Source organism: Ctenocephalides felis, unplaced genomic scaffold (assembly GCF_003426905.1).
Source record: "Ctenocephalides felis isolate EL2017-DRISC unplaced genomic scaffold, ASM342690v1 CF-g0.4_SCAFFOLD_01886, whole genome shotgun sequence".
NCBI lineage: Eukaryota > Metazoa > Arthropoda > Insecta > Siphonaptera > Pulicidae > Ctenocephalides > Ctenocephalides felis.
This window is the reverse complement of record NW_020538040.1, coordinates 37778787-37794678: the sequence shown is the minus strand read 5'-3', so window position 1 is coordinate 37794678 and position 15892 is coordinate 37778787. Positions and strand designations below refer to the sequence as shown.

Genomic DNA, 15892 nt, shown 5'->3' with positions numbered 1-15892 from the left:
TAAATGTTTAAAAAAAATTCAAATTTTCAAAATAATATCAAAATTTGCAAAAATCGATTTCTTACAAATATTTTAGAATAACCCGAAATAAAAAAAAACGAATAATTTAAAAAAATTTCAAATTCTCACAAAATTAAAATAAATTGAACTTTTGAAAAATATTTTGTAAAAAAAAATCAAAATGACCAAAAAAATCAAATTTATATAATAATTCAAAACTTGTAAACATGCAGATAAGTTATTTGTAGAATACGCTCGTCGCCCAATTTAATAAGCACTTATAAATTTACAATATTTATAATAAATAAATTATTTGAAAATATTTAAATTATTATAATTAATCATTGAACAATTCTCATTGATTATTGATTATTTTTATTCCTCGAATCTTCAATTATGGTACGGGAAGTTTCAGCAATTTGCCTTAAGGCACGATGCCATGCCCACTAGTTATATTTGACCTCTTACGAATCACACGTGTTATTATTTGCAGTTGTATCTGTTAATGCCTTTAAAATCGCATTAGCAGCTTTGACCGGACTTCTGAAACTTGGTGTAGTTTCGACAACACATTAATGTTATGTACACGTAATTCAATATCCTTCTGGTTCAAATATTTTAACCCATATTGCATATAATGTAAAGTCTAATGTAACACAAATCTTGCTTATTGTCTTGTGTATCCAAAACAATTGCGAATCATTCGTTTTTTCTGATGCAATCCATTCTGAGGTTGGGCGAAAAAACACTACTTCAATATTACTTCAACATATGTTATTAATTTTTATTATTGATTGTCGAATTACTTTAAATACCAAGTTTTTATTGCTCACATACTTTTTACTTTATTTTATATTTACTTATAGTATTTTTAGTACAATTTATTAAAATGAAAAAAATAAATATATCATTACATGTGAACTTCAGGATATCTATTTTACCATTCAAGTTGATAATATTTACCTTTCTCGACAAAACAGTCTGCCTTTTTTTTCCTAGAATATCCGGCTAATTTAATGTTTTCTCAAAGTGCAAGTGATTCTGAATCATTTGAGACCAAAATTAAAAAAAAAAAATTATTGAGTTAAAAAAACTTAAACTTTTTGTCAACATTGTTTCAAAAAGAGCTCAAAAATTAGAAAAACAATCATTGCGGCTCGATAAAATTTAATATTGATTGGTTTGTCGTGACGATCGGCAGAGCCGTTACTTCACAAAATATCTCGTCCAAGTTTTAGCTAAAAATTTTGTGCCGATTTTGAAAATCAAAAACTCTTCTTTCAGTTGAGAATTTTGCTGATTAGTTTGAATTGAATGTTGACCGAGTTGCTTTTCGTGATTGATTATTAAAAAAATATTGTTTGATAATTTTTTTGAAATTTTATATTATTATTAAGGTCACAGTCGCAACAAACATACTAAAATATATAGGCTTTGAAATAATGGGCCGAATAAAAATGTTATTATTGTATTTTCACAATTTTAAAAGTGATGAAATATCAATTCTTATTGATTATGTCGATTATTTACACATATCGGAAAACACACTCTACTTTCCTTAAATCAAAGCGCTTTAAAGAAAGTAGAGTGTTTATAGTAGACTTTTATTAGAAAATACATGGAAAATTAGCATATTTATGAAGTAAATCTTTAAAGAAATTAGACTTATACTGCTATTCTAATATTATATTTTGTGTGAAAATAGACTTGACATTTTATATTGGAGCTTTCTTAGTTTATTTTGAATGAATTTAATAAGCCTAAATATCTTACGAAAAATGATTTCAATAGTTTTTTTACACATTTAATGTCTTTCTCTATTTTTTTCAATTTTTATATTCAAATTATTGACCAATTTTGTGTGCCGATTCTGCCGTGAAATAGACCCATGTTATGTCAATGTTACGTGGCTGTTTTCATTAAACTGTACGATCAGGCGTTTCACATATAAAATGCAACTTCGCTCATATGTTATTAAACCACATCACGAGGATACAATAATCATAACATCGTTTTTTGACATTTGTGTGTTTTTTAGGTTAGATTTTTTTATCTAAAACGCCTGACTGCACAGCAACCACGTGACAGTATTTTGACAGTATTTATTACGATTTTGTATGAAAACTGCTACATAGCTGTTCGGACGAATTTTCGTTTTATTATATTGACCATGAAGGTGACAATCTTCATGGCATTGAGCTTTTACGCGGAATAGTTGCTACCCTGCTAGAGGGGGTAGCGGAGTGTTTGATGGAACTAATTGTACATTTCTAAAAAAAAGTCCGCGAAACAACATGTATAATAAATAATAATATCTTCTTTCATTATAACTTAGTGACAAATCAGTGATTGTAATAAGAACTGCAACAAATACATATAAATTATATCAACAAATCAGTATTTAATACAGTCCACAGCTACAAGGGTTAAATTATACCCCAACAACCTGAGTTGTCGAAGGAGAGTTTTAATAAATGTTGGATACATAAATTTTATAACTACGTGGCGGTAAACAATAGCATAGCCTTGCCATAACATAGGTCTATTTTACGGCGGAATCGGCCCAATAACATATGATTGTAACTGTGATTTATCATTACATTTCTATTTATTTCAATATTTTAGCTCGGGTGCCAGTTTTAACGATTGAGCATGCCCTCGAACGGGCCGCTGCGTGTTTTGAGCGCTGCGGACCTGTACAAGGAACAGAAATCATTTCCCGAGAATGCGGAACTGCCCAAATGGAACAGGAGAGTTGTCACCAAACAACGGCCGCATGTGTTAGCATGTCTCTGGATTTTTACACCCCTGGCAGCGAGGTAATTACTAATATTACATTACTACTAACTAGAATATTTGTCAATTATTTATAAGTATAAAGTATTATTAAAAAATAGCAATATACACTATATATATATTTATTTAATTAAACAATGATTACAGGTAACTTATAATTTATGCACATTTTTATATTAGAATATAAATAACAAAATATTCGTGAACACACAGTATACACAGTAAATCATGAAGAGCCAGAATAGTAGCTTGACTGTATTGTGCAACAGTTTTAATCTGAAAAGAGAAACAGCAGGATAAGTTTTAAATTATAGTGATAATTAGATGCGTTGATTAATTAAAATTCAATAACAAATAGACTGAGGTATCTATATTAATTAATACAAAAGTATAATGATTCAATCATATAAGTCGTTCATATAACAAGCTTTTGAGAAGCTACTGTGCCATTTTTATTTCCTCATTTTTATTCCTTAATGAAAGTAACTTAAAAATAAATATTAACCCTTTCGCTCTACCAGCGTCGCCTAAAGACGACATCAAGTATGTCGATTTTTGCTTCAAGATTAACACCTCGAGTAAAATTACTACAAACTCTAATTGTTGTCTCTAATTCTTCAGAAATACAATTTTCAAATTTTAAATACAGACTACTGCGCTGTTTTTATATTTGTGCTATTTTCGTGTTCATTTCATCATTTTACTCTTTGATATAAATTTTATATTAACCCTTTCACTCTACCGGCGTCGCCTAAAGACGACATCGAGTATGATTTTTTCAAGACTTTAAACATCTCGAGCTGAATTACTGTGAAATCTAATTGTTGTCTCTGGTTTCTTTTAATTTAATATTTTAAATATATTTTTATTGTAACGATTGGAACATTTTAAAATAATTTGTGTAACAATGCCAGCGAAAAACTCTGCCGTAGAGGAAGGGCTAATATTGGTGATTTTTTAGATGTAATGGCTTAACAACAATTATATAGAACCAGAATGATGGAGTAAAACTAGAAAGATAGAGTAGAACTCTCGGTTCTGCTTCGAAATTGTATTTTTTGGATGCGTAAATAAATTTTATTTTCATTGAACTGCCGTAGAGAAAGAGCTAATATTGATGATTTTTTAGATGCAATGAATTACAACATTTATATAGAACCAGAATCATGGAGTAGAACCAGAAAGATAAAGTAGAACTCTCGGTTCTGCTTTGAAACTGTATTTTTTGGATGCATAAATAAATTTTATTTCCATTGAACTGCCGTAGAGAAAGGGCAAATATTGGTGATTTTTTAGATGCAATGATCTAACAAAAATTATATAGAACCAAAATGATGGAGTAAAACCAGAAAGATGGAGTACAACTATCGGTTCTGCTTCGAAACGCTTCCAGAAAGTATTTTTCTGGACGCATAAATAAATTTTATTTTCACTGAACTATCAATATATATTTATTTTACCTGCGATACTTGACGATCGCCTTTGGCAATGTATCTAAATCCTCTTTCAATAAATATGTCCTCAAACCAAGTAAATGCGTTTCGCTATGTTTCTCCCAACTCATATCTGCCATACTGAATGGATATACTACTTGGGCAGAATGCGATAATCCTTTCCATAACGCCTGAAATTAACCACAATTAATTTACACATATAATAATTGAATTTATCTATATTATTGTATTTTTAAGATCGATCGATATTATTATAATTGATTTAAAATCCTTACTTGTGTGTTGTTGTTATGGAACACCCAAGAGTTGCAAGCGAAGTAAGCGATGGCTCCACTGAATTTATGGATTTTCTTATACAATCTTAATAATCTGAAAAATAATTACGATGTTAAATTCACAGTGACTTTATTTGTGATCATATTACTATAGTTTGCAATAAATTTTTGTACATACTGTGGCTTATTATTTGTTAGGAGAGCAAAACCGTCGAATATCAGAGCTGGGATGAAGTGCAGGAATAATGTGCAGAGGTAGTAGAATGGCACGTTATTCGTCAATATTAAACAATGATACCTGAAAACAAAAAACATTTACCGATTGATATTTATACATTAGATATTTTGGTTGCTAATGTTTAGTTAACACGATATAAAATCTAATATATAGTTAAATTGCTCAAAATTCGAAGAATAATATGTTTTTATTAAATATTACTTTTCGGATATATTGAAAAATAGGTACTCTTCGATAAATATTACCAACAAGTTTTGATAAACCTAGTTATTATATATAAGTAATTTTCATTTTTATTTTATTTTTTATTTACATATGTAATTTTCTATGGATGATTGTACGTTAAAATATTTTAACTTACCATAAAGCCCTTATTGTTGGGTATTGCTTTCCATATCGATCATTTTTTTCCATAAATTCTTCGTGAGTTATTGGATTTTCTATTGATGATACGTAGTTATATATTTTTATATCTTCTGGGTGCCTATTGGAAACAAATTTATTTTATTAAATTGAATTTATATATAGTGCTATACATGTAACTTGTTTAATAATAAAAATAAATAAATAAATATATAAATATATATATATATATATATATATATATAATATATATATATTATAATTATTATAAGTGGCATTTTGCCTTAGGGCAACTTTTATGAACTTTTCGATACGTGTATATAATTGACTTAATTAACAATAATAAAAATAGAATCAATTTTCAATAAAAAACGTCATTTTTTTTTAAACAAAAACTACTCGATTTTTCTCATTTCATAAGAATCCTGAATATTACTCGAACGCCTTTTAAATTTTAAAAAACGGTTTACGATTTTTTGTGAAAAGGTTGATAAAAAGGTAGAATTTTTCGTTAATTTTGAAGAAACGGTTCGGCCGATAGTCGTGTAAACTTAATCAACGCGAATTCTTACCGAATTACATCGAATGACTTTTAAGTCTTTGAAACCACTTTTAACCCTTTCCACTCGCGAAATCCGAGATTTATATAAATTTTTCCGCGGCGGCATCCGAGTGGAAAGGGTTATGAAAACGTTGACAAAAAGTCAAAAACCGACAAATTAAAAGTTTGTAAGTGGTATGCCATTTAAATATTATTAGAAACAATACTTTCATTTAATATTCATATTTGCACAACATTTTAGTAGTACTACACTTGTATGATTTAGCAACAGCAAAAAAATCGAAAATAAAATTTTTTGCACATCTTTACATTTAGGCATACTTTAGAAAAAATCGATGTGTGTGTGTAGTATGTATATACGTATGTGCGGATACAAATTTTTGTCGACGATTTCGAGAACATGGATCAACCGGTTTGAACAAATTGAAAAATTGAAAAACATTCGATTCTTTTTGGCCAAGGCAAAAATGGCCGTTTCAAAGAAACTGGACAAAAAGTTCAAAAAATTATAATTCAGTTTCTGAGAGAACCGAGTATCCCATTTGAATGTTTCAAAAAACATTCTACTTGTATTAATGAAATGAAGAGCTGGTTAAATTTTTGGGAGCGCAGGTCCATCAATTTTGGCGATCCAATGAAAATAGTAAAAAAACGCCAGCTGGCGCTCAAAAATTATGATTAGACATATGCGTATCTAGTTGCCAGATAATTTGTAGATATTTTAATTATAAGTACAAATTTTGTTTACGTCTCTAGGAGTTTTGTACGATTTATAATGTTTAACCGCTTCGATATTTTGTTTCTAAAACAGTTACACAGTACGAATGCTTTAAAAAAATTCAAAATTAAAAAGAATAAAATGCATAATATAAAATAATTAATTTTTTTCAAAAAATTCTAATTTTCCCAAAATTTTCAAAGTTCTCACAAATGTAATTATTTTTAAAATTTTTTCAAAGCTTTTACAAATTTTCAATCGCGGTACGGGAAGTTCCATGAATTTGCCTTAAGACACGATGCCACGCACCACTAGTTTATGTGGTCGTCTTACCTTTGTGTGTGGTTCATTGTCGAGGTGTTGTAAGCGCATGCGATAATTCCGTTTATGACTAAGTCGCCTGGAACCATTTCAATGATTTCCGACGATGTGCATCGGAACACGTGCAGGACTCCCGTTCCGGCGCCCATCGCAACCCCCGTAGGTCCATACACGTTGTCGATCCAACTACGAATTGGTTCTTTGTATGTTGCAATCACTGAAAATTTAATAATCGATTTAATAATCAATTGAATTGCCATCAGATTTACTAGTTTAAGAGTTTTGTATATGGTGACAAGGTTGATAGTTGTTCGAGCTTTACCAATCTTTACCTGACATCGATAAAATAATTTCCTACCCTAGTATGGGTACGCTAGTTACGCTTAGCTAGTTATAAGAAATTTAATCATTCTGTACGCAAAACTTGAACCTTCAACATCTCGCAAATATATACTATTAATAACCAAACTTACTTATTTTTTTACAATTACTTGTTTTAAAGGTCTGATATAGCCATTTTAATAATAAATTATATCTGGTCCTTCGAGGTAATAGATTATACTGTGCAGTGCAATTAATTGACTTTTTTAATAAACATTGCGCCGGGGTAATGAAATGGTAAAGAAAAAATTTTAAATTCGTGCATTTCAGGTATTTAAATATCTTGTATATAGAGAGGTTCATGGTCATAAATATCCTGATATGTTACAATTTTGTTGAATGTTATAATTTCAATGTTTTTGATTCTATGCATAGCGATTTTTTTATTTTTGCTATTTTATGCAGTGAATAGTTGTTCTTTTTTTAAATAGTTCTTGTAATTAATCAATAATTTGTCTAAATAAATTTCTAAAAATAGCGGGATTTGAATTCACAAGAATGAACATAAGAGTTGCAAGGGGGTATTCTGGTCTGGAATTAAAAAAATCGTTTTTTATATTTTTGGATATTTTCAAAAATCCACTAAAGAAGAATATGTTTATGAAAGGACCCTCCGATATATAAATTATTTTTCAAGATATAGCTGTTTGAAGACGGTAATCCTCCTCTAATTCCTTCTTCCGCGAAACTTTAAACGCGTTTTTCTGGAAACTGTTTTTTTTTTGATACGATACCCACGATTTCTCAAATTCTACTGGACCGATTTACTTGAAATTTTTACAGAGTCTTCTTCATAGATTTCTCTTCAATATAAACTACGATCCGATCCACACATACCGATTTTAACTATTTTTAACAAATTCGAGAAAACAAAAAAAAAGTCACTGTTATGTGAAGAACAAATATTTTATCATAACCGTAGTTCATAGGAAAGCGACATTATTCTAGATTAATAATATATTTTTTTTTCTTCTTCGGATTATTTCGGAGAGCTATAATTATGGGTATGGTCAGGTGCCAATTTTTTGAGACTCTTACTTTATCATCTTTTAGAATTAAATCTATATTATTATTTTAATTTTTATAATATTGAGTATTCAGTATAATTATTGAGAATGAGTATTGTAGAGAGTGTATTTAGAGATAATAAACGAGTGATTAGAGACGAACGTAGTTAAAAATATGTTTTTCATATTTCCAAGACATAATGTAAAAAAAATATTTAGTAAAGATATTATGTTCCTTTTTCTATAAAGCCTTCCAAACATCGCATAAAATTCATGCCTCTAGACCAGAATGCCCCTTCAATGAATTGATTTATTTTTCAAATTAAATTTAAAATTTTTGAAATTCATTCAAATCTGTAATTATGAAAAAGTCAATTGTAGTCAAACTTGGTTACATGACGAACTAAAGTGAAGTTTGTAATAAAATTATTTGAATGTTAATTCTAACAGTGTTCGAATTTGATATATTTAAATACGTGTACGATATTTTTTATCAGAAAAAGTATATACAAAGCAAACGTATGTATATTTATAAAAATAATTTTATGCATATATGATAGCAAACATTTGGGACACGATGAATATTAATTCGGATTACCGTTAGGTTATCTATTAATGCGAATTTTTTGAGATTTTTTGCCGATGGCCAAAATTATTAAAAGATTATTCAACCCGCCATAAAAATAGTAATCATACTATACATTATTCGCCTTCAAAATTAAAATGGTGTCATAGGTAATTTAGAAGAAAAACTTCAGTAAAAATAACTTTCCGCATATTTCAAGTTTAGTTTAATACATATAATTAACCAAAATGAAAAGCAATTAATAAAAATGTATACTGATAAATTTATATAAACATAGTTGTAGTAATACCCTCGGGTAACAAACTCACATAGTATAATTATATATAATATGTAATAATGGTTCTTCTATACTGAAATATATCTTTTGAAAAAAAAAATATAGAGACTAAATAATATTTATCTAATCAATGAAAAATGCAAAATTAGAGTTATGCACAATAAATACCCCGTTGTCTTGGTAACTACTTGTGTATATGTATTTAATTATTTACTTAACCTATAACTTTTATCTCACCGCGCATTTTTCATAACAAAAAAAGTTTAAATCTTTGTTCAGTCTCTATTTTAATAGCTCGACGCAAAAACGATATAAAAAATATTCTCATCAAGCAATATTGCTAAAGGGCTTTCTAGAGATAATATCAATCTAGGTTCAATTAATAATGTTGGTTTAGGTTCTACATTGATACTCTCTTGAATATCATTTTTATTGAACATGCAAAATTATTTCTAAATATTATTTAATATTAATTTATGCTTATCTATTTGTTGTAATAATTAATATTAATTTATTTTTTACCTATGCCAGGTCTAAATATCGATATCGGTAATGAGTCCGCGTTTTTCCTCACAATGTCTTCGGCTACAGCCTTTGTAAAAGCATAAGTATTTGGCCATTCACCTAAAATTCTAACAATAAATTTTTGAATGTGTTAGTATTTTGCCAATTACTATAAATTCTAATAATAACTCGCTTATATTAATAACAATAATAATTCAATTTGAAGAAGGTGCGCAATCATTATGAGTAATGATTGTCTAAAAAGCATCTTAAACCTGTTCTAAACAGTTTTTCTTAAGATGGATAATTCGAACATTCATTGTATTAGAATATTTTAACACATAATGATCTTTGTCAGCAAGCTTATATATATATACATTATGGTGGTCCTTAATATGGACATTTTCAAATTTTATTGCTCCCAGGGGCCTAAATGCTTCCAAATTGATATAAGAAAATTCTCTAAAAGTTTTAGCTCTTAATATTAACTTTTAGATAGTGCGCAATTCAATCAAACCTTCGTATGGAAATAGCATGGAATTTTTTTTGAAAATCTTCAAAATGTTTCTTAGCGCAAATGAATGAAAAGTGACAATTTGTGTCATCTTTTATTGAAAATTCGACGCTCTGCAAAACAGGTTTTTTATAATTTGTTTTGTAGAGCGTCGAATTTTGAATAAAATTCATTCATTTGTTCGTTAAGTTATACCTAAAAAATTATTTTTAAAATTTTGAGAACTTTGAATTGCAAACTATTTAAGAAACCATATTAAGAGCTGAAACTTATAGAGGATTTTTTTTATCAATTTGGAAGCATTTAGGCCCCTTTGGGGAGCAAAGAAATTCGAAAATGTACATATTAAGGACCACCCTAATATACATAAATAAATTTTAATATATTATTAAAAATATTATCATCTTAATTTAATGTATAGGTTTGTTACCCCTTTCTATTAGAGACCCAAAGCTCTAGTTTGTGTTTTACAAAGAAATTAATTAAAACTGTTGTGAAAAACTTTAGATCATGAATGGAAAAATATAGAAACGAAACCATAATACAGAATAAAAAAATAAATAGACTATACCAAATTTTTAGCAAAGCTTAATAAACATTTGTGGATAAATCAGACTTGCGACAAAGGAGCTTTTGAAAATGTGAAATAAATTTGCGAAATTGTGAACAACATTTAACGATAATTAGGAAAATATTTATACCAAATTCTTGTGTTTTATATAATATTAGATTAGATATTATTAAATTTAGTTTATTGGGTAATAAGATTACTAGGAGCATCTTATTCCAATAACTAAAATAGCTATCAATTATTTATTAGGAAATAGTACTTACTTTGGCAACATACTTTCGAGTTTTTGGTCATCATGCGTATTTGTTAACTGAATTAAATCATCATATTTGACTGGCATATTATAAAATCTGTAAAAAATAGCAATGATATAAAAATTACTTTAAATGAATGCGGTTAAAAATAAAAATATAATTATATCATTTAGTTTTTTATATTTACTTTTCGTCTATTTCTTTGTGCGGGCAGAAGGAAAAGGCGGTTGAAACATGAACAACGCTTTTTAGTTTTTCGCAGTTTTTCGCCAGTTTCAACATCTCTAATGTCCCCTTAACATTTATGGCAACTGAGTTTTTTAATGGCTCGTGGAAATTGACAGTGGCTGCTACGTGTAATATAACTGTTGCCTGGAAAAGTATTTTGTTAATATTTGACTTTTTTTTAAATATTAAATATTATTTTTAGCTATATATGATTAATAGGATTGTAGAAATTATAGGCAAAAAAAGTATATGGTGAATTATCAACAAAATTAGATTTTTTTTTTTGGTTATAATTTATTTTTTAATCAAGACTTTAATGTCTTAATAATTAGAAGATAAAATTAATATATATATTTTTTAAATATGCTCCACAAATAGTTTTTTTATAATATTGTAAATGTAGTTTTTTGTTAAATTGATAAATTAATATTAATTTTTAGCACAAATTAATTTATAAGATTAATACACGATTTTATGAAATTTTATCAATTATTTATATCATCATAATCGAGATATCTATAAAATAATTCACCTCTATATTTTTTAAATTTAACTAATTAATTCTGATTTATTTTTTCTATTATTATTTTTTTATATTTACATTATCCTGTATAATTTTTCTATCACTTTCCGACAACCCTAAATCGGGCTTGCCAACATCTCCATAAACAACCTCCAATTTTTGTTGGGCCAACGGACTCTCTTTCTTTAATCGCTGGAATACCTAAAAAAGCATAAAGTTTAATTCTATTCTTAAAATCACCAATAACAAGTTTTATATGTTTAAAAACATACCACATCATTTAACATATCTTTTAATCTATTTTTTGCATCTTTCCCTTTTTTGTCTCGGACCAAGATGTAGATTCTTGACAAATCGGGACATGTCCTCAGTATTTTTTCTATCAATACTGCAAATAAATTAATAATTTCTAAATTTAGTACCTGATGTAATTATAATTTACATGATGATATTGTAATGTCGTTTTAAGTGACTCGAGAAACTAAAAATTTGTCAATAGGAGTTTTTGTTTTATTACAATTGCTATAGGAATATGTAATATAATTGTCCATGATGTTGCAATGTGTTCAAGACAAACCACTTTGTTCAGTGATTTACTGACCATCAGAATCGTGTACTTGATGATGATACATGCAACCAGTTTAATATTATGCGAATAAACCTGTTCAACAATAGCAATTTGTTTGACCTAATTGCGGTATTTTTTTCAATCGAATCGTTGACATAAACTATATTCGATTTTGTCAAAAAAAAAAAAAACCATTAGTCTTTTATTTCACACTATTGGTTCTGGGTTTAGTATTTTAATTTTATTTGCTATAAATTATTTAAAACAAGTTATTGATAATTGTTTGAACTTTGAAGTTCCGTTTAATAATAAAGGTCAAAGGAGACGATAGGAACGTGATCAGTAAAATATTTTAGTGATTCATGTTGTCTCTCAGTAATAATCTGAGTTAGTAAATATCTTGATAATTTAAAATTACTTTTTTATAAATTATGGAAATATACTTTTCAATTAAAAAATTTCATGTAAAATTTAGAAAGAACATATTTATTGTTGACGTTTTTAACTTACCGTAAGGTAAGTTATAGTAATTGCAAAAAAAATCGAAAATCGGAATTTTTATATATCTGAACGTTTCAGAGGTTTCTGAACATTTTGGCATAAAAAATGGATGTATGCGTGCGTGCGTATGTGTGTGTGTGCGGATACAAATTTTTGTCGACGATTTCGCGAATACGGATCCACCGATTTGAATAATTAAAAAAACATTTGTTTCCTACTGATTAGTTTTTAGCAAAGGCAGGTCTACCCGTTTCAGAGCTACGGGGAAAAAAGGGTCAGAAATGGTATTTCAGTTTTTGAGATAACGGAGCGTCTGACTTAAATAATTCAAAAAATATTTTACTTGCATTGACAAACTGGTAAATTTTTGTAAAGGCAGGTCCAGCGTCCCCGTAGATCCAATGAAAAATGTAAAAAATAATGCCATTTGGCGATCAAAAATGAACATCATATTATCAGATATTTTATAAAGATTATAATGATAAGTACAAATTTTGTGTTCATTTCAGCTTCTGTACCAATGTTTACACGAGACGACTACGCAGCGCTTACGCGCTTTGATATTTCGACACCAAATCGGCTATGCAGCGCAATTGCTTAAAAAATGTTCAAAATCAAAAAAGAATCAAAATAAATAAATAAAAAAAAATCAGAATATAAAAAATCTAACTTTTCAAGAGTCAATTTTTTTCAAAAATTTCTCAAAAATCTGATTTTTTTCGAAGTTTTGCAAAGTTTTTTTCTATAATTCAGGTTTCGGTACGGGAAGTACCAGCAATTGCCATGCACCACTAGTTATATTTAAAATATGTATGCTTGTAAAACAGTTTGGTATTAATAGCAATATTCAATAGTGAAATATGGTTACTTTCATGGAAAATACTTGAATAATCTTATTATCTCTTATAATGTGAAAAACTATCAATTATCTAAGTACTTTAAACAGGACGCGTTACTGCACATAGATAAGTGCGATGCGTCGCTTACGCGCTTTGATATTTTGTCTATAAAACAGCTACGCAGCGCGATTGCTTTTAAAAAAACTTAAAATATAAAAAAAATAATTTTTCAAATTTCAAAATTTTCAAAATTAAATTTTTCCAAAGTTAAAAAAAAAATAATAACTTTTTAAAAATTTAAAAATACAATAAATATTGTTTGGTATTACTAAGAAAATTTTACCTAGGTATATTTTGTAAATGCTACAACTATATATTCAAAAAATGATTAAACTTTATATCAAGTTTTAAATTCTATCTGATGAGAGAAAAATATTTATCAACGTTCTTCTATTTCAACTGGATTCAAACTTCGAGCAATAGCGTTAAATTTTAAAGTTTTGTTTAAAACAAGAGAATTAATTTTGAGTATCAAAGAAAATGATGTAGTAATGTTATATAGGGCTGTCAGTCGTATTCTGCTTCTACACGGATCCGGTTCCGGTTTCTGTTCCGGCCCGAACGCGACCCCGGACTCGGTCCAAACCTTGACCGGTTCTCGCAACCTTGTGTAAGACTGTCTTCAAACCGGTCTAAACAATTATACGAGTAATGAACATAGAAATCAAAACACGCACAAATTGATTAACTCCATAAAATACAATGTCAAGAAGGCGATTAAATAATGCACATCATTGTTCAAAACTTCTGTTGTAATATCAATTCAAATGTGTTACTACTATTACTACTACTACTAAAAGAGACAATAAAAAAGAGAATTTTATGTGACTGTGGAGTTTGGAAACTGAAGTAAAAGTTAGTCAATCATTATATTTTTAAATTTTGTTATAGTAAAAGTTTGTTATTACATATTCTGAATTAGGTTTTTCAGAAAACTAAGTGTCGACCTTTGTGTTGGAATACATAATTAATTCCCTGAAGGAGAAGTTTATGTTTTCGTCAAAAAACGATTTGCTAATTTTATGTTTTCTCGACGTTTGAATCGAATGAGACACAAATTTGAAGAAAATGTGTGTTTGTGTATGTGAGTCAATTTTTGACCCTTTTGTCGACATTTTCTCAAAACCGATTGGGCCAATTTCAAAAATTTAATAGCCATTGGATATAACTCGATAAGTTATAGTATTTGTCAGTTTTGCGTGACGATCAGCAAAACCGTTTTTTTGTAAATCTCAGAAAATTGAAAAAAAAATTGTCCACATTTTAGCCCACAATTCTGAATCGATTTTAAACTTTCAAAAACTATTCGAAAGATGTTATTTTTTTGGGAGTCGTCCTGATTAGTTTTGGACAAAGATCGGCCGATCCGTTTCTTTGTAATTAACTGTTGAAATTTTTTTGTCGATGAAATTTTTTACGTTGGTAAAAACCATGGTCATAAAGAACATACTGAAATTTCACGCAAGTAGTTTGATTTTAAAAATTCATCAAAGTTTGAAAAAATAACATCGTCAAAAGTATCAAAAGTTGCTTTTTGTGATGTGATGAATCAAACATTGTCAGTTTATTAAAATTTGGAATAATAACCTTCAATTTTAGGACATACAAGTCTGTGACTGTGCAATATAGTTACTATAATTACAGATAATTTAAATGGGTGTGAGAAAATTCAATTGGAAATCGCAACATTTAAATCTCAATTTCGGTTGATTAAGTCAACTATTACACATTTCGGGAAGTTCATGCAAATTCTTATAGTATTGGAGTGAAACAAAAGGATTTTATTACATTTTTTTGAAATTTTACTTTTACTATGGTAGTTATTCTAAACTATACCATCATACCTGAAAGTCAAATCACTGGATTTAGACATTTGATTTAGACATTTTAAGTACTATGAAAAGTTTGCTATTGTTCCATGATTATTGTAGAATGTGAGAAAAAAATCTAGTTTTTGTTATATTTGTGGTCAACAGGCTACAATTTTCTTATGTCTTTGATTTAAATTCTACAATACGTACATTATAAACATTTATATAAATGTATATAAACCTACATTACAACATTTAAACTGTATGCGATTGAATTTTTCTTTAGTAGGAACATTACGCATTATAAAATCTTAGGTACTTCTAAATCTTTCGACGATTAATTTTTTATGAATATTAATAATATCTATATAACTTTGATATAAAAATCGCGGAAGGTCATGCGAAATAAATGAAATGACGCTTTCTTCTTCGCTTTACTTCTTCTATGACTTCTTTCTTTTGAACTTATTTTGATTATATTATATATAATTTGATTATATTTATATATTGTATCGTCTGATATAAAAATATTTTAATATTT

The 15892-nt window shown here is 28.1% G+C and overlaps 1 protein-coding gene across 1 annotated transcript in view; it reads right to left on the bottom strand.

Moving 5' to 3' along the window:
* Window positions 1-2972: 2972 nt before the first annotated feature.
* LOC113374920 (fatty acyl-CoA reductase wat-like) overlaps window positions 2973-15892 on the bottom strand; it is a 26468-nt gene continuing 13548 nt past the window's right edge. The window contains exons 2-12 of the mRNA XM_026614881.1: window positions 11845-11960; window positions 11651-11773; window positions 11009-11193; window positions 10831-10917; window positions 9501-9610; window positions 6740-6944; window positions 5125-5247; window positions 4704-4823; window positions 4526-4619; window positions 4257-4420; window positions 2973-3072 (exon numbers count right to left, since the gene is read on the bottom strand). Of these exons, the coding sequence (XP_026470666.1) occupies window positions 2973-3072; window positions 4257-4420; window positions 4526-4619; window positions 4704-4823; window positions 5125-5247; window positions 6740-6944; window positions 9501-9610; window positions 10831-10917; window positions 11009-11193; window positions 11651-11773; window positions 11845-11960 (1427 nt within the window). The remainder of the gene's footprint in view (window positions 3073-4256; window positions 4421-4525; window positions 4620-4703; window positions 4824-5124; window positions 5248-6739; window positions 6945-9500; window positions 9611-10830; window positions 10918-11008; window positions 11194-11650; window positions 11774-11844; window positions 11961-15892) is intronic.